Source organism: Amphibalanus amphitrite, unplaced genomic scaffold, assembly GCF_019059575.1.
Source record: "Amphibalanus amphitrite isolate SeventyFive unplaced genomic scaffold, NRLGWU_Aamphi_draft 000055F_arrow, whole genome shotgun sequence".
NCBI classification, from domain to species: Eukaryota; Metazoa; Arthropoda; class Thecostraca; order Balanomorpha; family Balanidae; genus Amphibalanus; species Amphibalanus amphitrite.
The window spans coordinates 1,314,968-1,342,921 of NW_024881551.1; the positions used below are offsets into that span (position 1 = coordinate 1,314,968).

At 52.3% G+C, this 27,954-nt stretch overlaps 1 protein-coding gene across 2 annotated transcripts; it reads left to right on the forward strand.

Annotated features, from left to right (window-relative positions):
• Positions 1 to 2,489: 2,489 nt before the first annotated feature.
• Positions 2,490 to 27,893, forward strand: LOC122378164 (ras association domain-containing protein 9-like). 2 transcript variants are annotated; one of them, XM_043358910.1, is made up of 3 exons: positions 2,501 to 2,717; positions 22,216 to 22,309; positions 25,752 to 27,876. In XM_043358910.1, exons 2-3 carry the CDS (start codon positions 22,277 to 22,279, stop codon positions 27,072 to 27,074), a joined length of 1,356 nt encoding a protein of 451 aa, XP_043214845.1. In that variant the 5' UTR covers positions 2,501 to 2,717; positions 22,216 to 22,276; the 3' UTR covers positions 27,075 to 27,876. The 2 variants fall into 2 exon arrangements, with proteins under 2 accessions (XP_043214847.1, XP_043214845.1); XM_043358912.1 differs by lacking the exon at positions 22,216 to 22,309 and having other exon boundaries at positions 2,490 to 2,717; positions 25,752 to 27,893.
• The last annotated feature ends 61 nt before the right edge of the window (positions 27,894 to 27,954 follow it).

Here is a 27,954-nt window from a genome sequence, read left to right on the forward strand (position 1 = left end):
TTCGTCTGTTCACTGTTCAACGGGCCTGTAAGTCCTGGAGTTTAGGGCTTTGACTCTTTAAATGAAGGAGTGACTTCAGCAATGTTTCCTTCATTAGCTGGGCTAATTCCGCAACATAACGAGCCTGTAATCATGCCTGGCTCTTTGAACCGGCAGTATTGCCGATCATATGCGAACGAACTGTGACCGTGGAACAATCTATCCTCCTCACTCACAAAAAGACAACGGCTCTCTCAGACATTCCTGGAACGTCTCATTTGTTAAAACAGCCGGCAACGGTTCCTCCCAGACAAATCGTCCGGCATGTGCAAAAAAGGTCATAACACAGACGACTAAAAAACTAATTGTGGGGAATTCGCATTAATTATTTGCCGCTATGCGCATCTCAGCATCCAAATAAATGACAGAGTGACGTTTTCATCACAGGTATTAATGGCTTAGTTTCTCATGGCCATTAGATGCCGAGGCGCATCACATCCTTGGCGATGTGTCCAGCTCTCATTCTCGTGTTTGTCCTTCCACAATTCAAGACTGAAAAACTGTGATTGTTTTCATGATAAAATTTAAAACATTGTAAGTTTTCCTAATAAATAACGAGTTATGCCGAGGGAATGTTTCAAACAGTGTAAGTCTACCTATGACCTATGAGAATCATCATTATCTACATACGGCTGAATCATTGGGAAAATAATTGAAAATACAAGCTTTTAATGCAATAAAATATTTGCTTCAGCTCACAAATAGCGAAACAATGTGCTGGTAACATACCAGAAGCAAGAAAAAACGGCGGGACCGCTCTTCAGTATCGCTATGGACATTCGTTCTTCCCCTCCCTCGCCGTTCACGCGCCATTCCCCAGCGTGATTTCCATCCGGTGACCGGCCCAGCTGGCGCCACGCTCCGGTGCCCCCCCCGCCCCCCTCTCTCTCTCAATCGGTGACGCGTGGCCAGCCTCCCTCCCCCTCCTCACCGGCTTCCAGGACCAGCCACCCCTAATCAATGGTATCGAGAACATTGGAAAGGCCTGTCTGGCTGACAGTGGGTTTTAATAAGGTCTACAGACACAATAGCTAAAATTAAATAAGTTCACTCAAATGTTTTACCATCGTGGTAGACTGGAAACCTCATCACAACACTTACCCAATGTATCGTCCAATGCATCAAAACACCAGGAGAACACGCCTTCAATACTGACCACCGCACAGCAGTGCCTGCGGCCCACCACACCATCAGCCACCCAGCTCGGCGGACCCGCCCCAAACACTCACCAACTGGCCCTGGGGGCACTGCCGGCGGTCTCCTCTCCAGCCGAGGCGGGCGGCCGGGTCTGCCCCGGGGCGATCTGACGACCCGTCATCGACCGTGTGCCACCCACCGGGCCGGTAACGGGAACGGCGCCGGTCACCACTGAGCTACTGACCCGCAGTACCCCGTCCGGCCGGCAGGCGCGTGGCTGGAGACTGCAACGGGGATATAGAGGGTAACACCGAGACTGCGACGGAAGCATAGGGCAGTAACTGAGAGACTGCGATGGCGAGTAGCAGAGTATCCTGCCTACACGGGACAAAACTCGAAAGTCTTTTTTGACATTTTCGTCTGCTGTGGTAAGAAGGGAATTCGGTGAAATGGAACGATGCTATCTTTGGAATGTATGTAATATTAGTTTTGCTTTTGCGGGACATGTGTGATTTTATCGAGAGGGACTACAATGCCTTTGTGTTTCTTACATACATGTGCGTTGACGGAACGAAGCTCCAGACATGATTTGATTAAAAAGAGTTTGGACGGCTTTTTGTACTGTTTTCTGTCTGCTTACGGCACTAATGAAGATGTTAAGGCAGGCTGGCCACTATCTTCACATTCCACAAGTGAACCACAATGCCTAATTGCCATGCCGCAGTATTTAACGAGTGAATAAAACGGCGAGTGACAATGTTATACTACCTTCATGCCTTGCATATGGCATATTCAAAATTACGCGGCAAGATGCGACACACCGTTAAGCGATTGTCAGTGACTAAGAACGAAAATGACGATAATTTTTATGACTAACCGTCCACCGTAATTAAGAAGATCCATCAGCACGGTAGACACTTTACTATGAGCTCAACGCCCGCACTAACTGTGAGAACGAACGGTCCAACAGGTGGTATTTGTTCCACCGGAAGCTGGGAGACCCTGTTGATTGTCTCACTCTCCTCCCTCCCCTATCGATGGTATTTGATACCGGAGTACGACGGTATCAAACTCCCAGAGACCTCTAGGGCGGCATCTGACTCCGGAGGCCGGCGGGGCGGCCCACCAATCTGTCCGGCGCCGCCTCGTTACACTGCGCGCCGGATGTGCGTCGCCAACGAGCCCGCCTTCCAATTACCGCCTGCAGACCGGCGCCGGCGCGTTTATATCCCATTATTTGATTCTCGTACGGCGCTGCAGCGCCGCCGACGACGTCGGCCACCGGGGGCACACGTGTTTGAACCGCGCCGCGGCTGGCCGCTCGGGTGGCACGCGTGGTCGGTCGGCAGTGAGGCTGGAGCTGCGGAGAAGGGCGGGTGTGTGAAGCGCGGCTCCTTGTGACAGAACGGTGCGTGTGGAGACACGAGGGCGAAACAGTAGACTGAGGCGGCTGGGTGATGGATAGAGGCTCGTCTGGACTGCCAGTGACATCAGCGAGCAGCTGCCAGGGCCAGTGCTAAAATTTGGACTGCTATTATCAGGTGAGCAATAGTAGTCGAGCCCCGTTCGTGTTCTGAACGGACGACTTGCATTGTTTACTTTAAAAATGTGTGCTGTGCTTGCGCGAGTTCTATCTAGCTTTCCGATCTGGGGAGAATCTAGCGTGTGTTCCACTATCCAAGCAAGCCCGTGTTTAGCCAATCGTAGATAGAGTTTGCAGATAGGCAGATGCTGCGGTCTGCATCCCAAACAACAAAGTGAGCGAAAATGTCAGACAGCCTGCTATAAAATGCACGTCAGGCTGACACGCTCCTATTTGCACGAAATCAATGTTCCTTGACGTATTTGGATAGGAAATACCCTCCTCTGTATGCACAGGAATTCCGAAACGACAGGTGATTTCAGAGTAGGTAGGTATATGACATATACCTACTATGCATTTGTCATGTGAGCGACACAAAAAAAATCACCAACAAAAAAAGTTGACTCCAGAAATTACCAGAAAACTGTCGTCAAGTAGGTATACCAGAGAGCTCCTTGCTGGCGATCGTTAAAGTTCCTTTCATGCAAGGCTAACCTCTCCATAGAAGAAAGAGTTCGTGAAGGATACAGCAATAACATCACAATGAAATGGCCAAGGTCAGAAGAAACGATTAATCGGATTGACCCACAAATGATGATGGAACTAATTCAATCTGCTATCAATACTCAGTGTGCCGCGGCTGCTCAAAACATGTTGTTCCTTTGACCTAGCAGGCAGCAATATATGACAGTGGCTTGTGTACGCTGGCAGCTGTACGGTAGCAGCAGGCCGGCGCCTGATTGGATTGCGTCATAGCATTGCTGGGAGTCCAAGCGCCGCTAATGCATTATAAGCATCACGAATAACTCACGGAATATCAAAGCGTTATTGACGAACGAACCAGCACAGCCTCTTGACGCAACAAGCTGCATCTACAAACATAATAATTTGAAACCCAATTCATGAAATAAATCAAGAAAGCTCAGAAGTGGCACTCTACCACGTTGCCCAGGTCTGCACTGGTTAGAGCTCAGAGTGCTATGCTAATTTCCATACTCATTCAGCATTCATACATTCATTGTGAATTTCAACATTACGTGAATGGCCCCTATAAACTAGTAGAAAATTAATAAGTTATACTGCATAGCACGTTATGTGAGCCGGCATTAAATCATAATGCCAGAGATAAGCGATTCAGCATTTGTGTACGTGTGCACGAATGGCGTCATAAATTTTGCCCACACCGATCTCTAGAGATCCTTTCAAATCTTAGACTTTGACTACCGTTTTATGGCAGCATCCGTAAGCTTTTCAGGACGGTATTTATAGCCTTGGACACACTATTCATGTCATCAATCGGATTCTGACAGCCTTGAAACCGAAGCCATGACGCAAGCTCCAAATGGCATGACTGAAGTGAGCAATCACCATGGGTGGCGCTGTCGTGACGCCTGCCTACCACGGATAATCTTAGGGCTCTGGACACACTGTGTTTTGATTCCCGTGTCCAAGTTAATTACGGTGGGGATTAAAAGGAGGCCAATTCAAAAGTCGGTAATTACATCTCGGCAGATTTCACGCCAAAACACGGTACTGTGTCACAGAGCTGTGACCGTGCTGTACCACTGATGTGACCGTGCTGTGTTACTGATGTGACCGTGACGTATCACTGATGTGACTGTGAGGTGGCTGTGACGCCTTCTGGAGCTGACATATGTCGTCTGCCCCCCCCCCCCCCCCGCCATAGTTTGAGACGTGTGGACAAACCGGTTCACCTCTATCACTGGGTGAAGGCCATCTCAAACCACCTTCAATGTCCAAACAACAACAGCACATTCGGATAACGTGGCAAAATGCGACATTGTCGTAAAGAAACCATCTAATCTATCATCTACATACATAGATATGTCTGGGATTCCTTGAGTGGTTTGCGTGATTGGCGAAAGGAGAAATGCTTTATGATTATTTTGACAATGAATGGGCCAGTTTTGCTTGCATGCATTGGACTCAGCGGATAAACCAGCGTCGCCGCTGAGTCCAGCGTCGCCACCTTTCAGATCGTGTTAAAAAATGCATTTCCGTAAACTAAAATGAGCGATGATTTTTAGTGTTTATAAAACGGCTTTACATCTTCTGTAATGCAGTTATTCAGCGACATCTCTATGCCATCTGTTGAGAAATGTTTGTATAGAATGTCTGACCGCCTTCAGCAGACAGTCTCCGAGTGATGACCCACTGATCGCTGGAGAGCGGAGACTGTCTGAAGTGTGTGGCAGACAGCTGGGCCGCGTGCCCTCCTCCCTCTCCGGCCCGTAAACACCAGGTGGGGCCGTGGACCGGCGGACCGGTACTCGAGATCCCTTCCTCCGAGACTCCCAATTAGCGATCCCTCCTGGAGGACCGCTCACCGCACTTCCTTCCTCACAGACCCCTCTGAGATGCAGCCGATCGCTGACAGACGATCACGTGACCTTGAGCGAGAGTCTTTAAAGGCTTCGGAGGCTTCACGGTAGCCAGCCGGTGCATTGTCACGTGACATATAAAACCGACAGCGGGGCTGATTAGCTGCTCTTTGTATAAAGACGACGGCGTAAATACGCTAAACGGTGGATTTTCACGGACGCGTTGATAAGCTCCATGGCTTAGGAGCGGATTGCGAAGCCTATCTGGGCGGGACGGCGGATGTTGGGTCATAATCCTCCAGAACGCATCCCAATTGCATCTTTATCCCTGAGCAAATCGAAATCTGCGTACGCAGCACTGTTCTCAGATGTCAGATAGCGCGCATATCTCACCAACTTCACGCGCTAGAGCTAGCCAAGATTCTGTTTTACTGAGAATTTCTGGTTCAAAAGTCTACCTCTCGTGCTGGCGGTATAGACTCCATCCACCCATCGACATGATAAACGCCGCGGTATTTGTCCCGTGAGTCCCAACCAGGAAGTGTTTTGGGTCGCGGCACAAGCCTTCGTGCTGGGCGGTTCTCACGAGTACCGTGCGTCTGGCCACCGGACAGTTACTGGGCGGCGATGCCAGATGCCGGACAGATGTGAACCGGACTTGCACGTCCAATTATTGTTGTTTCAGCCTGTAGCAAAGATTGAAGAGACAGATGACTCAATTTGAGGCACCAAGTGAGCATAATTTGTTAAAAGTACGCTGTACGGTGTACAGTTAAACCGCGAACATTGCTATACGATTCGTCTGTGTATGTTTGGGCTTCTCGTGTCATAAAAAGACTATTCAAGGTGCAGTTACAGGTTAACATCGTAACGGTCCAATCAGGTACCGTCCAAAACAAAATTTTTGGTGATCAATATTTTCCTGAATTTACTGTCATGACCCGCGCTGGACAAGCGGGTGTGTCGAGACATGCGTGTGTAGTCGGTCGACAGGACGACGATAAGGGACGGGAGCGGTCGGCTCAATTCATTATACGCTATCTAATCAGAGTTTGTGAGGCCGAGCGGTGGTCAGCGACAGTCTAGGGATCCGCCCCCACGCCACCGACCGACCCAATGACCGTCACGAGGCATGGGACAGGCTGGGACACTAACGATGGAGGAGAGAGACTACAGGGACCCCTCAGTGCGGAGTGGTTTGAAGGTTGCAGAAACTAGCGAGTTATATTGCACAATATATTTAACAAACTGACACCTTTATCAACTGGAGCCCTGATTGATACATCTGACTTCTGTGAGAACCAGACACGGGATTTTCTCAGCTGATTCGTCAGCGACTGTTGGAATAGCACTCTCCCACCGCACATGTCATGGTCTAGTGGCATTGTCGAACCGGAGAAAGTGATTTCTTCTATCCCCCTAAATCCGGTTACACTTAATTATCCTGCTTATATATGTCAGCAGCCATGTAAGTGGCTTTGCAAGCTGTTATTGCGATGCGGGATTTGCTTATTTATCTCTGAATTACAAGGACTTGTGGCAAGGGTTTAATAATATGTCGTTATGGGTTGTTGAAAACAATGCCGTTAGATTCTTTGAAACATTCGGATAATCATAACTTTAAAAGCATCAGTTGACTTAACGTGTAATGGCATTTAGCCTTTTGTGATTAGTTGCGTAAAATCCGTAGGAATTATTGAAAAACAAATGTCTGCTTATCCACAATCCCATCTTGACCTTCATATCATGCCTGAAGAACAAAAGGGCTGACAACCGCTGAAGACGGTTATGGAAAAGTGAAATGTTTAATTATGTTAATTAGTGGCGAAGTTTTGCAAGTTCCTCGCTACAGTGACATCTAATACTTAAGATGAGTTCTATTTCTTATTTACTCGAAATTCGGACCACGAATAAATTGCAAAACAAAGGGCTCAACCCGGATCACCTTGGCATCACGCTGGCCTCCAGCCTTCCTGGGCAGTGAGGTTCTCTCACGTCCCTGTCTCGGGAGCTGAGAGAGTGCACGACACCCTTCCTCGAGGCGTGGCTGTCTGACACGTGCACCGGGAGCGCTGTGAAAGACGTCACGCCACCTACACTCAACTGGTATTTACTGGGGCTGCTAGTGTCACGTGTTTTGTACTGCCGGTGACCCCAGGGCGACACCAGGTCATAGTATCATGTGATGTGTGTCATTGGTGACTCTGAGGTGACTTTAGGTCGCTGCTGCCGCTGGCCCTGATAGGGTAGTGGGTCTCGGTTCCATCAAGGGCTTGATGTCCTTCAGAATCCCCACGGGTGGCCTCTCTCCTTGACAAGTGGTCACACGGCCCGTGGGAGAGTTACCCAGGGACCGCCAAAATCCGTCTGTGACCTTCGATGTGCCATATAGCCTTCCCTTGGCAGTAGTGCTTAATTAAGTACCAGGCCGCTTTAATAGCTTGTGATACCAACAGTGCTACTCGGATGTTCTGGAGGAACTGGCTCACAGGCGTGTGTTGTGGCTTTGCTGACAACCTTTGTCGGTCGCCTGGGTGTTACTATTGTTCAGAATTCTGGCTATGTCTCGGAGTCAGCTCTAATCTAACTCTAATCCAAACAGGAACAAATGGCTATCGTGTCCGATGTTGGCGTTATCGTAGATACAGAGATGGAAATGCCACACTCATGGAAAAGATTACCGTCACGAAATTAATGTCCGGGTCTTGGCGTTTTCCGGGCGGTCAGGGTGTCAGACGGAGCTTTTTAGTCGCTGAACTGGGCGAACCAGCGGTCTACAACCTCCTTGAGTCATGAACATATGTAGGTATTTGAGACAAAGGGTATCTTGGAATGCTCAGGAGTGCCCAGATCTTGCATGGAGGGCCAAGAATAACATCACTGGATAATATTTATCGCGCTAACTGGCCCCACCCGGCTCCCAGCACATAGCCACGGCGGCGGCGCCGATGACGGTGGCGGCGGCGATGGCGGCAGTCCCGCGTGACCGGTGCCGCGCGCGCGACGCGTGTCCGTTACGCGCTGCGTGACGCGCGAGACGACCTCGCCGCCGCGCAGCCGTCACGGCGCCGCTAACGAGCGTGACGCGACACGATGTGGCGCTGCGCGAAGTGACGCGTCGAGACGCGCTGCGCGCCGCGAGGACGTTTTCTCCGAGGTCGTGTCAGCTCCGCGCACCACTGGAGCGCATTCCTAATTGGGCACTATTGTGTGCGGTGACAACGCCAGTTCACGGGTAAATAGTGGTATTTTCCTTCAAGATATTTAAACTCATTGATGTTAGTTGTCATGACATGTCAAGGTTTCCTTTTTCTGTGAAGGTGAAAGCTAAATACCGACTTAATCGGGCTTCCTTAATTCCTTCCTTAACCCTATTAGTGGCAGGGGGGGTTGTTTTTATCCACCCCTCAGGTTTTTCGGGAATATCTCCGAAACCGCTGAAGCTACGATGCTGAAATTTTCTGACTTTTCCTAAAACTAAATTGGGCACATTCCCTGAAAATTTCAAGTTCATAACTTTACCAGGGGCGGCTCCAGAGCACTGGGAATTGGAGGTCCTATTTGTGAAGCGAGTCATTTGGGCGAAAATCACGATGCTGCACCAGTTTTACGAACAGTGAATGAAAGGTATCATGTGATAACATATACAAAGTTATTGTGCATCCTCTTTTGACACGTTTTTGCTATAATAGGCGGATCCAGGCGTCCAAAAAGGGGGGTTATTTTTTACCTCCCAACATAGGTGCCCTGACACCGCCTATGCATGACCAATACAATTTTAGTCGTTCTCTCATAAGAAAATTGTAACATAACAAGACCATTGCCACCCTTTTTAGAAACAGTACCAACAAAAACCTTTTTTACTATACTTTTTGTGTACCCCCAATCTCAATGAGCTGTATCCGCCTATGATTTTTGAAAATGCATATTTTTAGGATCCATGTGAATTCCTGGTTCATTCTCTATCGATCGGCAAAAGTTGCGTTAAGATTGGTTCAGAAACCTGGCCGTGATAAACAGTCTAAAATGTATCTGCAATTTGCCCGTTTTTACCCCCCTCTACCCCCCTATTGACATTTTTAATTTTATTTTTTTTTAGAAATGTAGATCTCGTTGAGCCAAATCGAATGCCGTTTGAATTTTGAAAATCGGCCGGTTAGATCTCGAGATATCAAGGGGGGGTCGTAAACAGCCCCCCCCCCCCTGCCACTAATATGGGGTAGCCAGGAGCCTGCCACTAATAGGGTTAACCGACTTAACGACCTTAATAGATTAATGGTGCATGAGCCGCCTCATCGAAACGATGATATGTACGTAAACGATTGCATTTATCTTCAAGGAAATGTAAGCGAACTTGTCGATAGCAACAGAAAGTTTCATGACTTCAAGAAATCAGACGGTTTTATGTGTCAACAGAACTGTTCAACCTTCATAAGCGATATTCTGGAAAATTTTGACGATTACGTTTCATGACAATTTTTATCCTGCCGACACAAGGTTTTCATTGAAACTTCTCGTGACATCAAAGGACCAGCGCTGGAATATTCCAGACGTCTCAAGACCTATGTCACCCTCCTTTTACATTGCAAACTGCCTGTGCAGCAATGACACAGCTCATCCACCGCTGACGCGCCCATCTGGACCGGACATACCAATATATCAGCGCACGGTACACAATAGTGATTGGTGATACGGGGTGTGTACCCAACCGACTGCTCGACAATGACGCCGACAGTTTGAAGATCGCAGGGGACGCCTGAGCTCTGTCATTTCCGCCGGCTCCGCCCGCTTTCTCATCGCTCGGTGGGCAGCTACACGTCATCGGTCAACAGTTTTTGCGCCGGGCCGGTGACACCGGCGTAGGTGTCTCGGTCTCCGAGTCAATATTGACCAGCCTTCTTCCAATGTGCCGAGAGGGAGACAGATGACGTCTCAAAATATCATCGCATGTCGAGGCTCGCGTAGGCTGTCTCTTTGTCGAAATCAGGCACGTGCTTGCGGGTCGGACTTCCCAGTCAGAAGCGAGCCGGCCTGTAAAATCGACTGAGAAACCGGCCCGCTAAGTGAGTGCAAAGTGCAGCTCGGCAGAGCGGTGCGGTCTATTCATTTATCCCGGCGGTGCGAACGGCGCCATTCACCACGAACGGAAGTGACGGGCGCCGGTCAGCCGGGCGTCAGCTGATGGGCGGCACAAGCGGCGCCCGCGGCAATCCCGGCGCAGAGAAAATCGCCACCGACCGGCCGGGGGGCGCCGCGGCCCACCAGAGAAATTGGCCGCCATGTGTTGTCCGACCGTCAAACGACCGCTCCGTCAGTCTATGGAAGCTCGAACGTCATCCAAATTGAGAGCCAGCAACTTCTGTCATGCTCGAAACTACGCGCGGCACGGCTGGCCGTCTGAAAAAGCAGCCCGCCGCCGACTGGGCGATGCATGTTGCCACGCCAGGTCGGCGGTGGGTGATGGGCCGCGTCTTAATTCGCTGCGGCAGAGCGCACCACGGTAGCAGCCGAGTGGTCCATGCAAAAACCTGATCCCGCCGGGCCGGATGTTCAGTGAACGAATTCAGCGGAGTTCATGAGGGACCGCCGTCAGGCCCGCCAGGAGGCACGCTAATTCCAGCCTGTTGCCGAAAATTACCCGCTACTGTACGTCACAGTTCCAGTGAATGTGGCCTGTCCCGACAAATGGCAGAGCTTCCGACGTGTGCATTCGCCACGGGCCGCCAGTGAACGGCATTCTCCGATGGTGGTGCTCATGTGAGGCGCTCCGTGATGGGACCATTAGATGGGCAGCGGTAGTTTCGGTACCCGAATACCGGCTTTGTCTATCTCAAGTCGCTTACGATATGCGTATATTCCCATTTGACAATGACCTATTACCGTTTTCCTATTGCAGAACTTTGCAGAACACCTCATGCAGATTGATTCTTTGCCATAGTAGCTTCGTCTTCGGCACCTTTCGATTTTGGTTTGTTGCCTTTTGTGGCTTTCGTGCACAATCATGTGTAGCAATACCTATGACCCGATCTCCCTCACATCACGTATTCCCTCCGAGGTGCCAGCATCGGCCGTCGGGTCACATTCCATTGACCAGTCTGGCCCGCTGACCTGCCGGCTCCCCTGTCCGACCCTGGGCTGACCCCAACGTGCGTGCACCGCGCCACTCGGGTCACCTCAGCCAATGGCCACCTCTGCCCGCTCAGCCGCCGCGCCGGCCAGCGCGTGCAGCCGGCGCATTTTTACTTTTTGCCCTTGGAACTGTACAGGCAGGTGACCCCTGACCTGAGGCGGTAACATTTAACCCGGCGCCATTACCAGCTTACGGTATCGGCCGGTCACGGTACCTTCGAGCGGTGCGCCGCCATCGGCGCGGCTGCGCCAGCATTGTCTCGCCGTGCACTCTGAGGGTGATATCATAATTTAGTGGCGTTGTGTGCGGACACCGATCCGTGTCAAGCGGAGCAGCCCTGCAGGAGTGTTTACCGGGCCTCCCGGTATGGGGTGCTTCTCCGCGCCAGGCGTGGGAGGCGCAGCGCGACAGTGATGGCCCCAGGTAGCGTTTTTGCCGGTAAATGCAGATTTTGTGTCGTCTCAGGGGGCAGCGCCGAGGGTGGAGTCGCCGCCCACCCGGTGCGCGCGTTAACGTGCGGTCTTGAATCATTTCGCCGGCAGTGACGGGGAGAATGTTGAGCCTCCTCGAACTGCGCCGGGTGCCCGCCGAGTCATAGGCAAACAACGTCCGCGCAGAGCGCTCCTGAGCACCCTGCAATGGCCCTCGGAGGCACTCACCGGCCGCTAACGTCCACTCGAATGGAATGAATGAACACATTGAGTGACGGTATCGCCAGGCAAGGCCATTTGCATTCTTAGCTGGTTAACACGGGCATTAAACAGGCATTGTGTTTTCCGTGTTTCTTTGTTTGACTCATATTTCCATTGTGTAGCAAGTATAATGATGTTAAGTAATGATATGATAATGCAAACTACAATACCAAAGAGTAATAAGAACGATATAAAAATTAATATTAAGCCATAAGTTTAGTGAATGTTCAGAACACCGGCAGACCGCAGTGCACTAAGGCCACTGAGCTGATCTGTAGTGAGAATTGACATCTCTCTGCGGCTCGCCTCTGCACTTAATTGTTTTTGACAGGGAGGGCCAAGGTTCAGGATAATGCGGTTGTGTACCTTTATTTGCCTTGTACAAATCAAATAAAGGTAAGCGTTGTGAGCTATTCATAAATATTTAATTTCATCCCCACCTTGCAATTTTTATCCTTTCATTAAATGTGAAGAATGGAGTCCTTACCTGTGAAATATCTTCCCATTTGTTAGGAAACTAGTGTTATGAGATAAAATGCGGCTGAAAGTTATGCTTTCATGTACCAAAAAATGACTATGAGGTAACTGTGTGGTGGAACATGTTTTATTTTTCATTATTCAAATATGAGTTATTCACAGATTATGGCACGCAATAACACTATCCGTACCGTCCCGTGCAATGCACCAGTTGGTGCATGTGGAAGCTCCATCAGAATGTGCAGCCTTTTCCGTGATACTCGACAGTGGTTTGTCACGCCGTCCCGGCCGGCAGCACGCCGTGGGTCGACGCACGGCAAGACGCTACGGTCGGGCACGAAACGGTCCGTGAGACCTGTCACGGTGCGGGTCCGTGAGCACTGGGTTCACATCTCGTGGAGAAAAGAGTCGTCGTGTGCAGCGCTGATTGTGAGTGTAGCGGTTCGTTGCGTGCGTGATGGAGCTCTGTCTTATTTTTACCTTGTTGATGTGGTAGGGACTAGGGAGATACACACGTGTCATCCGTGCTGCATGGTACGCACTTAAAAAGGTCGCGATGTGTATGGTACGCAACACTTCAAATTATTCAATCACACATACCATTTTCTCTCACCTAATCACACCACATCGCGTGTTTAGCAGGTGAGACGCCGTTTATTAGACAGCGCACACAATCACTGGCGCTCGCCTTTGATCCCGCCCAATAACCACCCTCAGCGTTCGCGCGCAATTCGCTCATCTTGCCGGCGGGCCCGGGCAGATTTGAATCGGCCCTGTCGGTTAGACCATTTCAATGTAACGCTTTTTCACAGCACGATCCGTGGCCTAACGATGACCACCAGGGGAGTTGGACCAACAGAGCGACTGGCCGCGCGGAGAGGAGAGGAGAGGAGTATCAGCTGGGGAGCGCGCCGCCGGATGGCGTTTGTTTTTTTGCGAGAGGACCGAAAGTAGGAGAGACTCTCGCTCGCGGGGGACTCTCGCATGCTTAGTGTGAGGCTGAAAAGTATGACTGAGAGCGAGTGATGCTCTCGGAATAAGGTGCAACAAGCAGCATGTGCAAGAGGCTACCCGGATGAGTTGAGGGTAAAATCCTTCGCCAGCCAGGAAACAGTAGCTCTAAATGTACTACGTCTCCTTTATCCTTCCCGAATTATTCCCCCTCCAGCTCGTTACATCCTAATCCATCACAGTTGAGTGTCATCCGACCGTCGTCGGACCATTTCCCGCCGGGATATCACTGCCTTCCGGCGGCGCGCGGCGCGCCGTGCCTCCCGCGTTGCAGACGACTGACCAGGCCGTCTGTTTTTGCTCGGCGCTCACGTAATTAATGGCATAATCTGCACCGGCAAAAAGGCAGGGGCCGACGGAGCGGCGCGGCGGCCGACCAAGATGGCCCAGTCGTGACGGCCTTCCCGACACTGAGAGTTAGGGGCCCTGCTCGCGTGAGGGCTCGACGCGCCGCCGGACCGGCCCCGGCGCCGGTCACACGGGTCACGCCATTATGTAATGCGTTTTTGATCGGTGTTGCTGCGTGGGAACGATGAATCCGATCGGCTCTGAGGACTCCCGTCAGCGGGTGGAGGGTAGGTTAGGGTGTCTGGGTGGGCGGACGCGGCCCAACCCGACCGCAGACCGGTGGGGGAGCCGTGCAGGAGGGTGCTAAATGGTCAGGGTCAACAACGAGACAGCCAGGGCGGCTGGAAATGATAGGCTTTGTGTTTTACCTTGCTGATTTCAATCCATCTAAATTACGTACTAGCTTGCATGATCCAAACCATCAATTGCTGTGCATAAAGTTTTGTTTGGTACACGTCTTCATGATTTTTGCACCTAAGATGCCAATGCTTCTTGAACCTCTGCCTTTTTATAATGTGATATGTACTTCTATTCCATCACTTACCGACTATAATTTTAGCTCTCTGTAACCGGCAATTCTTCATATATGTATACGTCACACGGCGTACCGCGTATTCGGTCTCTCCCCACACCACGATCGCGATGAGGTGCCTCTCCCTCCCTCTCCTCCCCTCCGAGCCCGACACGCCTGGCAGCAGACACCTGTTGGCTGGTGGGGGCGGCGTGATAGGGGGGGGGGGCAGCCAAGCGAAGAGCCGGCCCTTTGTCTGGAGTCGTGAGTTAACTCGGCAGGGCGGCTCCATGGCTGGTTATGTCACCTGCACGTGGACCGACACACCTGTCCCATTGTGTCGGGGCCGATCGTTCGGCTGAGATTTAGAGTGTGTGTCTCGCTGTCTCACTGTCTCATTACTGTTGTGTCTCATTTCCTCAAAGGTCTCGGAGGCTGTGGACTCTCCCTGATGGCTGAAGGTTGAATCTCCAGGCCAGATGGACGGAGAGGAGGGTTTCGGTCGGCCATACACGACCTGACCGCCGTAATAACCCATCTGACCTCAGCACGGCTGACCTCAGCCTGTCCGACCCACCGACACATCTGTGTGGCCTCAGCTGCGAGTCGCGTCTCCTGCAGCCTTCACCCTTCGACCCGCTGTTCTGTGCTGATGCTCATTGTTCATTGCTCGTCCAGACAACTCATCTGCCTAGCACTGACCCATTCTTATATCACTCACTCTTTCCACTAGACATTAATCCCAAGTTACCTTTGCTCTATTCTTCATTCACACTCCACGTCTGTTCTCCTTCTGTCCTGTTTCTTGTGTCCAGACCAGTGCGTGGCAGTTGCAGAATGCAGTCAAAGCACACAACAGCCCATGCTGAGCGGTGGCTCTCCGCTCCATGCGACGCCGAACCTCTGCCTGGTCGGGTGGCACCTCGGCCGACCGGTGTGCCGCCGGTGCCGCGGTATGTGCCGCCGGTGTGCGGCTCCCACCAGTCTCCCACGGTGCCCATTTCCGGCCCGCCAGCTCCCGGAAGTGGCTGGCACGAGCCGCGGCGCCGGTCTGCCGTCGGCGACACCGGCGTACGCACAGCGAACGGCTCTCCTTCCTGGAGCTCTGTGCCCGGGCAGAGGCAGAGAGAGCGAGAGAGCCGGGGCGCCCGGCGGGGGGCGCCATCTGCTAGTCGGCGAGAGAGGGCCAGACATCGCCGGCCGGGTGGCCGCAGGTCACGCCGGGTCATCGGGAGATCACCGACGGGTATTGGAGGTCACCGAGGGGTCAGAGTTGGCCAGCAGGGGTGCAACGGCGGCCGAACTGGAGTGCTCGCAGGCCCGGAAAATTTGAAAGTGCAGAGGAAGCCGTTGCATACCTTCGCGGTGTGTGATACCCGAGACGCATCTTAGCGTCACGGTGCCTGACGATGCGCATGGTAGCCATCTCTCGAGTCCCAGATCTGTGTCGCGAACCATGTGGCACGATGCGTCCAGTAATGTAGGCGCTCGGTGCCGATCTCTATCACGCACTTTTGATCGTTCCACTCTGGTGACCCGACAGATCTGGGCCGTTCAGCAGCCGGGATAGTGAAATGATATCGTCCCTACCTCACGGACAAAGAGCCCATGAATTTTAATATGGCGCTCTCGGATGCGGCGCCGGAATTCAGATGCGACTGTAACCACGGTAAGGAGAGCAGCGCTCGAGCTGCAGGCTCTCGACGCTGGCCGGTGGCTCTGTGGAATCACAGACGGCGCCGGACTCGTTATGCCCCGTTTACCGGATGGCGCACGCGTCCCGGCCGTGGTGTACGGCCTGTTTACCAGTCGGGGAAGAGCGGCTATACCTCCCGCTGAGGCGGCTCCGTGCTCCGGTAGATTGGTCAGTCCGGGAAGTATGCGGTGGTGGCGCTCAGTGGCGAACCGCAACACCGCGGGTTCTGGCGGCCCTACAGTCAGAGAATCTTCTCAGCGAGCAGGGCTGGTAGAGTTTGAGGAGCTCGGGAACAGGGTTGAGCCACTCGGGCTGGTAAAGTAAAAGAAGACATGACGCAAGGTCGTATATTTATCTACATGTGCAGTAAGCGAATTGTGTTTCTTGTGGATACGGCAAACGGCCTGATGAAAAGGTGACATTTTCCATTGCTGCAGTGAGTCATACTATGAAGAGCACGAGTGTTCTTTTCATGACTGGCATATGTATCTGCCATTCACATCATTCACATCGTTCTGCACACTTCGGTCATCATGCAGGCACGTGTCACGCTAGCCAAGCATTGGCCACTTCGCCGAACTGCAAATGTGACCGTGTGAGAAGACCTGCAAAGGACCGGAACAATGTACGATTGCAGGCCGGACTGTACTCCGCCACCGCTTCCACGATACGGCCAAACAAAAGAGAGTGTCCCGGTTGCCCTCTTTTGAATTGCCAGAAGTTGTTATTCAGCGATAGTGTGATAGATTAAACATGTTCTGGTCTGCAATTTCACAGATTCAAGGAGACTGGAACAAAGGATGATCCTGGCTGGACAACTATTCTTTGAATGCTGTCGATTCAGCTTCTGCCATACATGTTCACCCGCTCATTGCATTCAACCACAAATTCCGAATAAACACCGTTTTCCGTCACCTCCTCAGCCACGTGCTGCCGTTTCCTGTTCCGCCAACTGCGCCGGTGTGTCGCCTCTCGCTAGCTATCATACCGCGATCGTCTACACGGCACCGGGTCAGGTCGGATCGCTCCGCGCGCGCCGCCCGGTCTGCTGCGGGAGCGCACACCGCGGCCCACCGTCACACCAATGTGGGACATCTCCCAGCGGTGGGTACGCCCGAGCGCGCCGGCTCCTCCCGACACCGACTCCGGGTCGGCCGGAGGTCAGCCACGAGTCGTGGCCACACCCGGTGGCGCCGTGCTCCGTCACGGCTGGTGTGGGACGACACGGGTTTGTCTTCGAGAGCGGACGAAGCTTTGGCTGAACACTTCGAGATGTATGGAAGATAATGGGTCGGTCATCTTCCTTCCTGCGAGTTCTCACAGCGATCGGCGGCTATAGTTAACCACCGATTAACATGTATGCTCTAATTAATATCGGCTGAATTAAGGTCCCGGTGAGGTCAATGGTGTCGATCCAACTCGCTCATCGTGCTGACCCAGCTCTGGAAGGAGGTTTCACGCCGCCCGTGTGACGACCTTCTGACCCGTCCGGTCGACCCTGCCGGAGCCGGGCCGACGGGCGGCGGGCCCACCACACTCCACTGCCTCCGTAGGCACGGGTAGCAGTCAGGCAGACGGGCCACCACCGATCAGAGGCCGACTTCTGAATGGCCTGTTTTGATGAGATGCGAAAAGGAAAAGTAGCTAAGAAAATGTGTGAACGGCTCGTCCCTGCCATTAATTTTTATGCTTTATGTTGTATTGTATGTCAATTAGTTGAATCTCTTTCAATTAAGGGCCTGTCCTTTATGATAAATCACGACCATGATGTTCAGAAATAGACCAAAGAAGCTGGAGCCGAGGCGTCTAACCCTTCTGCCGCTGCACCGGTTTCCGAGCGGAGCACGTATCACACTAGCGGCGTCACCTCCTGAGCCTTCACGCAGCTGACGGCACTCGACGGTCCTAAAAACGGCCCTCGTGAAGCGCCGCCGCCACCGCGCCGTCACTGCCTCACCGCGCCGCCAGTGCCGCCGCCGGCTGCGGTCGGAATGTTTTGCGCCCGTCGCCGGCGGCGTACTACCGTTTATTGCTACCGTGGCGCCGAGCCCGCCGTCGGTAGTAAGACTCGTGCCAGATGGGGTTTGAGGGGCCCTCATCACCTCCAGCTACCGTGAGTCACGGCTCCTGCGGCCTTGGGTTGGGTGCTCCGGCGGCTGGCTAATCACACCTCTGCAGGCATTTTTGTTGAGGCCTCGCATGGGACTCCGGTAAAAGTGTTCATTCCTGACTGGTTGGGCCCAACTTTAACTCGCCGTGACGGAGAGCTAATGAGGGGAGGGTAATATTCGTGATTGGATTGCGCGGTCGGGTGGGGAGGGTTCAGGCGTCCCTGCTCTCGAGGAAGAGCGGAGAGCGGCAGCACAAAAGGCGCCTCCGCCGGGCGATAACGCTCTAATATGACAGCACCGCCGACATTACACCCGCCTAATGTACAGAGAAGGAAGGAATTTCATTTTCAGGGGCCTATAATTCACCGGACTCCTCCCAGCCCCAGAGAAGGGTGAAAATAAAAGTTGGATGGGCAAGGGTAAATGCGGACAAAAAAGGGAAGAAGAATGCAGCTCGACTGTGGTCGGCGGAGGACGAAGTTCATTACCCCTCGGAGGAGCTGTGAGCAACGGAACACGAAAATTTCGGTAAATAACCGCTGGTTTGATAAGTAACATCAGTAACTGTTTCAAACGGGTACCCGTTCGCGTCATAAGCACGGAACGCATTCATTTTTATGGAATATGCTTATGTTGGACTCCATGCAGAGCACGACATTCTGACTCATCGAATCGAGTACATGAATGTAATTGAACCGACGCGATGTAATAAAAGCTGCAAATGATGACAACATCATATTAGACTTACTTGAGCATGTATTGCCCCAACTGCAGGTGAAGTTTTAATAGACAATGATAATTATTCAGCAACCATTAGGTAAGCCGATTCAGTCTTGCAATTTACATTCTGAGAATCAAGCATTCGTCATCCGGTACAAACAATGAAACTTATCAGGCCTAGATTACGTGACGCCGTATCTGGCATTGTTTCCTAGGCGCGTTACATTGAAAGAACCGAAAACAGCTGAAATACCACTATTTACGCTCTGCATCGCTCGTCGTGACAGCACTCGTCAGCATTCACAATGCAAACGCTGTAGGGATCTTTTTTAACGCTGTAGGGATCAGCAGCTACCTACCATGTTCCCTGCTGCATCGCACGACTTCCTTCAACTATCTGCATAGCACCGCTATGACACAGGTAACAGGTATGACACCGCGTTCCAGCTCGGCCGAGTGTGACTGACTGAAAAACCGTCACGGTCACATCGCGGCCGTGACGTTACGTGCAACGTTACAAGGCTGATCGTGACTTGTGACGGCTCAAACATGGAAATAATGCTGCAATACACGAGGTCATGTGAATTCAAAGACAAATGAATTAGGGCTCCAGACCCATGAAATTCTTATGTTTGATGTACCATTAATCAATTTAAGTATACATGGACGTTTCCGCACAGCACACGGTGCTGAGTAAAGCAAGATCCGCAACAATGCCACAACGGAAGGCCTCCCACCAAATCTGACAGACTGTCAGTGATTTGGTTATCAAGCTGCAGCTTGGTCAGTGCCCACTCAAGGTTTACTCGCACTTTCACATGAGTAAAACAAAGCGAACCTTGAAATGTCGTAATGCAGGCCTTGCGCACGATGTTGAGCAGGAATTCACACGGTAGTTAGGTATGTAAGCTATGAAAAGATGAGATACCAATAGGTTTTCCTGGGTCCTCGTTGATGTTCCCATGCCATTCGCCTAATGGCATTGTTGGACAAGGTATCTCGTTACTCTGTCAATGCATATCATACCGAAAAATACTCTGGATATTCTGCTATGAAAAGACAGTGATTAAAATATTACTCTTGCTTTCGATGAAAATATGAATGTACAATCGCTGCATTCGACGATCGCCATTGTTCCACATATCGCCAATGATTGTCGTTGTAGAGTAAGCTTACACAGCTCAGGCTCTGTACAAGAGACGCTGAAGCTCTTTCAGAGATGCCTCCATTGTCAAGTGTTACCGTTTCCGCGGTCTCTTTCTCCCTCGGGGGCGGCTCACCCAGTCACTACCACTGCGGTCTCGAGCTCTGGCCGGTGTAACCGTGGCTCTCAGCAGGGCCAAGCGGCACCCCGCGCGGCCGGCGGACCGCTGCCGTAAACACCTGGACGTCGCGTTCGTGCCGTGGTGAGCGGCGGCGGCCGAGCCGTCTGCCTGGTCAGGTCAGAGGTCAGTACCGGTCGGCGCGCCGGCGGCCGAGCTGCGCCGACTCCGCTCAGAGGTGCCCTGGCCAGGCATGCAAATGCGAGCTGGTCGAAAGCCTTTGTGGAGGCCGCTAGTGTTAACCAGCGCCGGTTCACGGTTCAGTGTTCGGGATAAGATGGGCGCCGTGGCCTTGGGAGTGATGGCTCTGCTCTGATGAGCTCCACCGGTTGAGAGCTGCAGGAGCAACTGTCGGTCCGGTGATGAGTAGGCATTTGCAGTGAATGCATGCGTTTGCTGTCGGTCATGGTGTCTGAGTCTGGATCCATAACGATGGCTACAAAACGGCTGCTACATGTTTCCCACGTATGACGGATAGCTTCCCTCGTGAGCGCTATTTATGCATGTGTCCACCAATAGCATCAACAATCGGCGTGCATGCCGAGTGACGCTGCAACAACAGCTAGCTCGTCAAACCCGGGGCCACATGGCTGGGGCAGTCCCAGGCCTCCGAATTTTCTCACCGATTCGGCATGACTGGACGAAGCCGTGAAAAATGCACACACGGGAAGTCCACAAATCTCGGCGGCCGGCCCGTGCATTTATCGGCGGTTCCTTTTGCTGACACACGCGACCATCATACGCTCCAATGATGGTGAGGGGCTCACGGACTGGCCATGGATCCAAAGGGCGTGGGCTCGGTGAGGGCGCAGACCGCAGAGGGTGCCCGGCTCGTGGTGCGGCGGCGTAACGCGGCATTCGGCCGACCCAGCACCAATACCAATACCAATACCAATTTTTATTCAGGCAAATCCACTCATAGTGGCTATTCCTTGCCATCAGTCAAGTTGTAAAATGCAGTGATATAAAAAGACATTCACACTTTCCACATGCACATAAACTAAAACGGGCATAATAAAAAGGGAAAAACTAAAATAAGACAATAATAACGACGACAGCCAGTAACTAGTAGTAAAACACGCATTCCTATGTTTCCCTCGTGCTAATGACTCGCTTGAGAGCATGATTAAAATTGGCGACTGTCATCGTGCGCATTTCCACTGGGAGGGCATTGTACATCATCGGTGCACGGTACAAGAACCGGCGCCTCCCAGTCTCCGTCCGTACACGTGGCAGACGTAGGTCATCATCATGTCGAGTGCTCCGTTCTCGTGCCTCACGGTTTGTTTGGAGTGAGGATGAAAGCGACACTGGTGTGTGATACATGCAAATTTTGTGGAGTAATGCGAGCGTATGAAATTTAAATAGGTCCTCCGCATCGAGCCACCCCAGTGCCGCCCTGACGTCCGCTGAACGGCTGAACTTCCTTCGACCTGATACGACACGCGCAGCAAAGTTAATCACTTTTTGAATCTTGTCTAGATTCTTTCGGCTGCCGTTGCCGTACACAGGGAGGCAGTAGCGGACGCGGGAAAGCACCAGGGCAGCTACGATGGTGGGGAGGATCTCGACCGGAAGATAGTGACGGATGTGCGACAGGCCAATGAGGATCCCGAAGCATTTGCGCGTAATTTCTTGCACATGGGCGTCCCAGGACAGGTGGCGATCAAAGACCACCCCTAGATTTTTAACTTCTAAGACGGGCTGAATTGTACGCTCGCGGAATTTGACGCCGAAAGGTGTGATGTTCCGCAGATTTTGTCTACTGCCAAAAACTATCAACTGAGTTTTGTCGGGGTTCACCTTGAGAGAATTTGCGCGGAACCAGAGGTCAAGAGAGGAAAGGGCCTGTTCCATGCGCTCAGTCAGATCTGACAGGGCTGTCCTGTTGCCGCAGACCATGACCTGGGTGTCGTCCGCGTACTGGACAACGGTCGCATCCGGCACGAACAGGCTGAGGTCGTTTGAAAAGACGGTGTATAAGAGGGGACCTAGTGCCGAACCTTGAAAAACGCCCATGTTGTTCGGAAGCGCGGTTGATGTCTGCCTGTTGCCAGAGACATCAGTGAAGCTGACGCTCTGTGTGTGGTTCTGCAGGTACGCCTCCAAACCATGCAGTGTCCACACCGTGTAACTGAAGTTTTTGAAGAAGCTTAGAATGGTCTATGACATCGAAACATTTACTAAGATGGTAAGCACGGGCTTACGGCTCGTATGTGACTAGCTGAGTCATTATTGACGCCATAACAGTGAGTCATGTGGGATGCAGACCGTCTACTGCGAGGAGTCATAGAGTGAAGAGGTCCAGCACAGCTTCACACCGGTGTGAACACTCAGAACCAGGGCTGCGGAGTCGATGGATTTTCGGCGACTCCGACTCCGACTCCGACTCCGGCTTTCAAAAACCAGCTCCGACTCCGACTCCGACTCCGGGCAGAATTGTCGACTCCGACCGACTCCAACTCCCGACTCCGACTCCGCAGACTTAGCAGGGCTGCGGAGTCGACAGATTTTCGGTGACTCCGACTCCGACTCCGGCTCGGGTTTCTAAAATCGACTCCGACTCCGACTCCGACTCCGGTCACAACTGTCGACTCCGACCGACTCCGACTCCGACTCCGACTCCGACTCCGCAGCCCTGCTCAGAACAACTCTGTCCGCTTCCTTATGGACCTTTAACGCCTGTAATAAGTTTATTTTATCGCAGCCACTGACAAGCGCCAACGTGTGTATTTGGCACGCAAAGTGCGCTTTGTATTTTTATGAGAATGGGTGGCTAACATTTAACGCTTATCATTTTCTCCCACGTTCCCTTTTATGCACATGAACGCTGTATGGACGCTGCATGGTGGTTAACCGAAAAATGAACATCGTTTTGCGATCTGTCCATGCGCCATGCGTTGACTGCACATTGAGATGTATTTAACTTATGTATAGGCACCTGTGCCTTTGATCTTAGTTTTGTACTACTGTACTCCGGAAGCAGAGCTGGGCGCGTTCCTCGATTTTCGGTAGTGCGTTAGCGTTCCTGCGTTCCTCCGGCCGCGGTTAGTGCGTTCCTGGAATAGCGTTCCTCAATTTTTTTCGCTCGGTGCGTTAGCGTTCCTGCGTTCCTGCGTTCCTCCCTCAAAAATACCGCCGAACCACGCGGCGCGGGCCCAACCAAACACGGGGCGAATCGATCACAGAATACCCAGAATGGCGACGTGGGGCCGAAAAGCAGCTCGACATCTCTTTTCCGAATCGAATATCTGAAATACGTTTTACTAATATCATCCGTAGGGTTTTCAACAAAAATACGACCTGCTTAAAAACAATAGTTAAGTTAAAAGATGTATCTTAGTAAAAGTTATCATATTTACTTTACACATTTAATGCCTGAAACTGAATCGAATAGTAAACATCACCACTAAAAATCTTAACACATTTAATGCCTGAAACCGAATCGAATAGTAAACATCACCACTAAATCTAAGCAAGCCTTCCTCGATTCGACCGACAAGTGGCGCCTCTACCGGCAAACACACGTACTCGAGATTCAAACATTTGACACAGAGGTCATTGGCAGCAATATAATTTTTCGGGTGGTTCCGCAAGAACGCAGGAACGCTTCAAAATTTCGGGTGGTGCGTTCCTCTTACTTGCGTTCCTTTGAAAAACTTTGCGTTCCTGCGTTCTTGCGTTCCTAAAAAGGGCGGTGCGTACGTACGGAAGAACGCAGGAACGCACTAAAGGAACGCACTTGCCCAGCTCTGTCCGGAAGGCCATTTTATACCGAAAACTCAATTAACATCGGTTGAGAATGAGGATGATAGCAGGGGATAATTGTTCTAGCACCCTCGTAGTTGTCTACTATTTTCACCATTAGATGTTTTTAGCGACGATGGTTTCGTTTTTATTGCTCATCCTGGAACAGTCCAAACGCCTCTCCAATCCCACGGCAAAACAAGGCCCACGTATAGTCGGTCCGTCCTTCTAAACAAAACCTCATCCGCGTGGGCCTCCATTTTTCATTTCGGTGACCTTCACACGTTCAGGGCGTGTGAACCGCTCCCTCGGCACTCTCCAATTCAAATTCCGGTGTCCATTAGAAGAGAGACAAATATGCATCTCTGCGCTCATCGCACCACTAATGAACCGCAGACAGGGGCGTCAACGATTGTCAGCGACTGACAAGGTCGGTGACGCGCCTGGGGCGATTGACGCGACGTGGGAGGAGTGACGAGAAGGAAGGTCGACAGGGCGAGAGACAGACGACAGGACGAGAGACGGACGACAGGTGGACGATAGGACGACAGGCGGACGACGAGCGAGAGACGAGCGAATGTTGGACGATGGAAGGATGGAAGGAGCGAGCAGACGACGGAGGGATAGGTGGTTGGAACGGACATGAGAAGCGAAAGACGGACATATGACTGACGAATAACGGTGACTTGTGGATGCTGGAGGGATGACGGATGGGTGACGTACGAATGATGGACGGATGGATGCCAGACGGGTGACAGAAAAACAGACCAAAGGGCGGCATCCATTGTTTTTGAAGAGCACGGTGCGCTATGGTAACGGTCGGGACGTGCATCAATAACGTCAGGCAGATGTCCGGTCGGGGTACGGCAGCTGGCGGAGAGTGAAGACTGATCTATTGGGCTAGCGGCTCAAACAAGTTACTACTGACGCGTGACATATGGATGACGAGAATTAATTAAGTAGTAGAAAGTGAGAGGAGCCCTTGCGAAGAGAGGGATATGAGATAATGAAACAGAGGGAGAGCCATTATAATACTTCAAAGGACTCACCTGGAGTGGAGTTCAGGATCTTTTCCCTCCGTTTCAATTTCTTCTGATGCACTTATCCTCTCAATTACTCACTCATGGGCATGCTGGTTAAAGACTTCAAGCTCTGCATCTGCCTTGACCTGGAAAAGAACCGATGCTTCTAAATCTACGACCATTTCATACAGCTGTTCCGCTCATATCGTTATTGCTATATTGGCACTCATACCAATTCAGCCAGGAAAGGTAACTGCATTCCGGGTGAGGGATAATGGACAATAAAAATCCACCACCCAGCGCTGTGTTTCGTCACAGCCATAAGTTACTGTGAAGCGCCCAAGGCCAACATTATTTGCCGCTGCGGGATTACCTTGGCGTGATAAGCCACCGGCTCACCGACATTCAATCACACCTTTCACACAGACTTGAAAATCAATCAGGCTTTAATTACATTTCTTTAGTGATGTTGCGAGTAGCTGTCAGGATCACTGACGTCACAGGTGGACCTGTGACGTGCGTGCGGGACACTAAACCGCATAAATGAATGCCAGGGATTGCTGAGTTGCGTTTCGACAAAGCCTTTTACCTCATTCCATGATGCATTGGCGTCACTGGTTATATTTCACCCGATCTCTTGATCTCCGTGTGTGGGTCAGTGTGCAGTGTCCACTGCATGTCCTGAGTGACAGCATGGAGCATATCAACAGAAATGATTTGCATAACGTTTGTTTGATTTGTTGGTAAAAGCAGGCATCTCACTTTCCATTTATGCCGTGTCACATCACCCATTCAACACCCAGTAGGTCCCTTCCAGCACACTCCGGACATTACCTGACGCCGGTGTTTCTGTGTCTGTTCCAGATGACGATGACCTCTGAGATCCCGGTGTGGGTGGACGGTGTGGAGAAGTGGGTGACCGGCGTCGGACGGAGGACTACCTGCGCCGACCTGGTGCGCGCCCTGCTCAGCGCCGAGGCTGGATCGGAGCCGCCCACCGAGTCCGAGCTGCGAGCTTACAGCCTCGTGGAGCGGTGGCGGCAGGTGGAGCGGCCGCTCGACCCCGCCGCGCGCATCCAGAAGGTCTGGAGGACATGGGGCGAGGACACGGCAGAGGTGCGGTTCGCGCTGAAGCGGCTCGGTCCGCAGACGCCCAAGGAGGTGAAGGCGCCGCGGCGCCGGCAGCGGCACCGGTGGCGCAGCTCCAGCAGTCTGGAGGCGGTGCACCCGCGTAAACTGACGGCGGCGACCGACCACGACGGCGCCCGGGACGACGTGGTCGAGCGGCTGATGCAGACCATCCTCGTCCAGGGTGAGACGATCGCCGCGCAGCTGCGACGGCTGCACGAGCGAGAGGACCTCATCGGGTACTACGAGCACAAGATGCACCGAATGCGGGAGGACCGTCTCGGCTCGGACTACCTGCTCCGCACCTACCTCCGGGACGGCGAGCCGGCGGAAGCCGAGAAAGCGAGTCACGACAGCGGTGTGGGTGCCGAGCTGGGCGCCGACGCGCCGGAATCGCCGCGCCGGGACGTCAGCGAGGAGGAGGCCGTCTCGGACCTGCGGCAGACGCTGATGTACCTGGAGCGGATCGTCGAGCTCAACAGCCGGATCGCTGAGCAGGAGGAGGCGGCCGTGCGGCTGACGCAGCGCGTGCGCCGCGCCGCCGCGCCGGCAGCCCCAGAAGACACCTCCGAGACGGTGCTCGAGCTGGAGATCTCGCGAGCCGAGCTGCAGCGTCTGATGGCCGTCTGCGCGCGCCAGACGGCCGAGATCGAGCAGAACGAGCGCGCGCTCGTGGCGTGTGAGCACGCGCTCGAAGACAAGCGGCGCTTTGCGCGCTACCTCGAGTGCGAGCTGGACGAGATGGAGGCGGACGAGCGGCGGCTGCTGGCCGACGGACAGCGCCTCCTGGAGGACGAGCGGCGCCGCCTGGCGGACGAGCAGACGCTGACGGTCGAACAGCGGACTCCGCCGACGGACCAGCCGTGCCTGGCGGTCTCGCAGCGCTCCGACCACCACACGCCCGCCGGGTACGCCAATCCCGTGTACACGAACCTGCCGCCGCCCGGGGGCACGAAGGAGCTGGCCGACGGCGACTCGAACTCTGACACCGGCCTCAGTTCGTTGCACAGCAGCAGTGACGAGGCGGCCGTCGGCTATGTGCTCGACACACTAGTGTAGAGACGCTATTCTAGCACCGAGTATTTTTGACGCATGTCACGGTCGTTGTGACAGGAACTGAAGCCCAACGAGTGGTAAGCAGCGTCAGTGAACCGTCCAGTTTTGTCTTTGCCGAATGCTGATGACTCAGATGTGCTTGCCTCACGCAGTGGAGTGAGAAATAATGGGCTCCTGACGGGCAGTGCAGCACCGAACAGCCTACTTAGCTGACGAAATTGTGTGCTACGTCATTGCACAAATGTAGGTAAACAATTGCACTCACTGTATGTGGTCCCCATTCGATCAATCTGGCTAAACGGTATACGGAACCACCGTGTTTAGGCTGACTTGCCGAATCGAATGTTCGATTTTTCGTCTTATTGAAATATTTGTAAGAATATTACATCAGTCATCAAAACTAGAGAACAACATAATGCCTCTTTTCAAATGACGCGGTTGCTTTCCAGCCAGTATCGTTACTTAACGTAGGAAAACCTAGCATCATCCTAGCACTGCCACTCATTACAAGTATCAAACTGCAAGTGTAAATATCGCGACGTTTGCGCACAACTGGAATCAAAACTTCGCATCTTTTGGATGCGTTTCTCATGCTAGTCTGCGCCACGAATCTGAATGCGATTTCTTCTCTTGGTCTATCTGTATGTAGGTACTTGTCACCTGCCTGTCGTGTGCACTGTTGCAATAGACATGTCCGATATCACCTGTGATGCTCGCCGCAATTATTTTTATTGTGTATGCATGTTTATTGAAGTATATGAATGTGCGTTGTGTGCAGTTCGTGTACAATTTGCCTACCAATAAACCTCAAACATCGTGTTATTTCGCATGTTTTTGTTTAACAGATAGGCACTGAGTGCAAGTAGGTACCTATGGCGTGCAT

What these genes read in the sequence shown, in the direction of transcription:
- LOC122378164 (XM_043358910.1), top strand. Translation starts at nt 22,277, where the DNA reads ATGGTCTATGACATCGAAACATTTACTAAGATG. An exon ending in TCGAAACATTTACTAAGATG is followed by an intron (nt 22,310 to 25,751) that starts GTAAGCACGGGC and finishes TGTCTGTTCCAG; the next exon opens with ATGACGATGACCTCTGAGAT.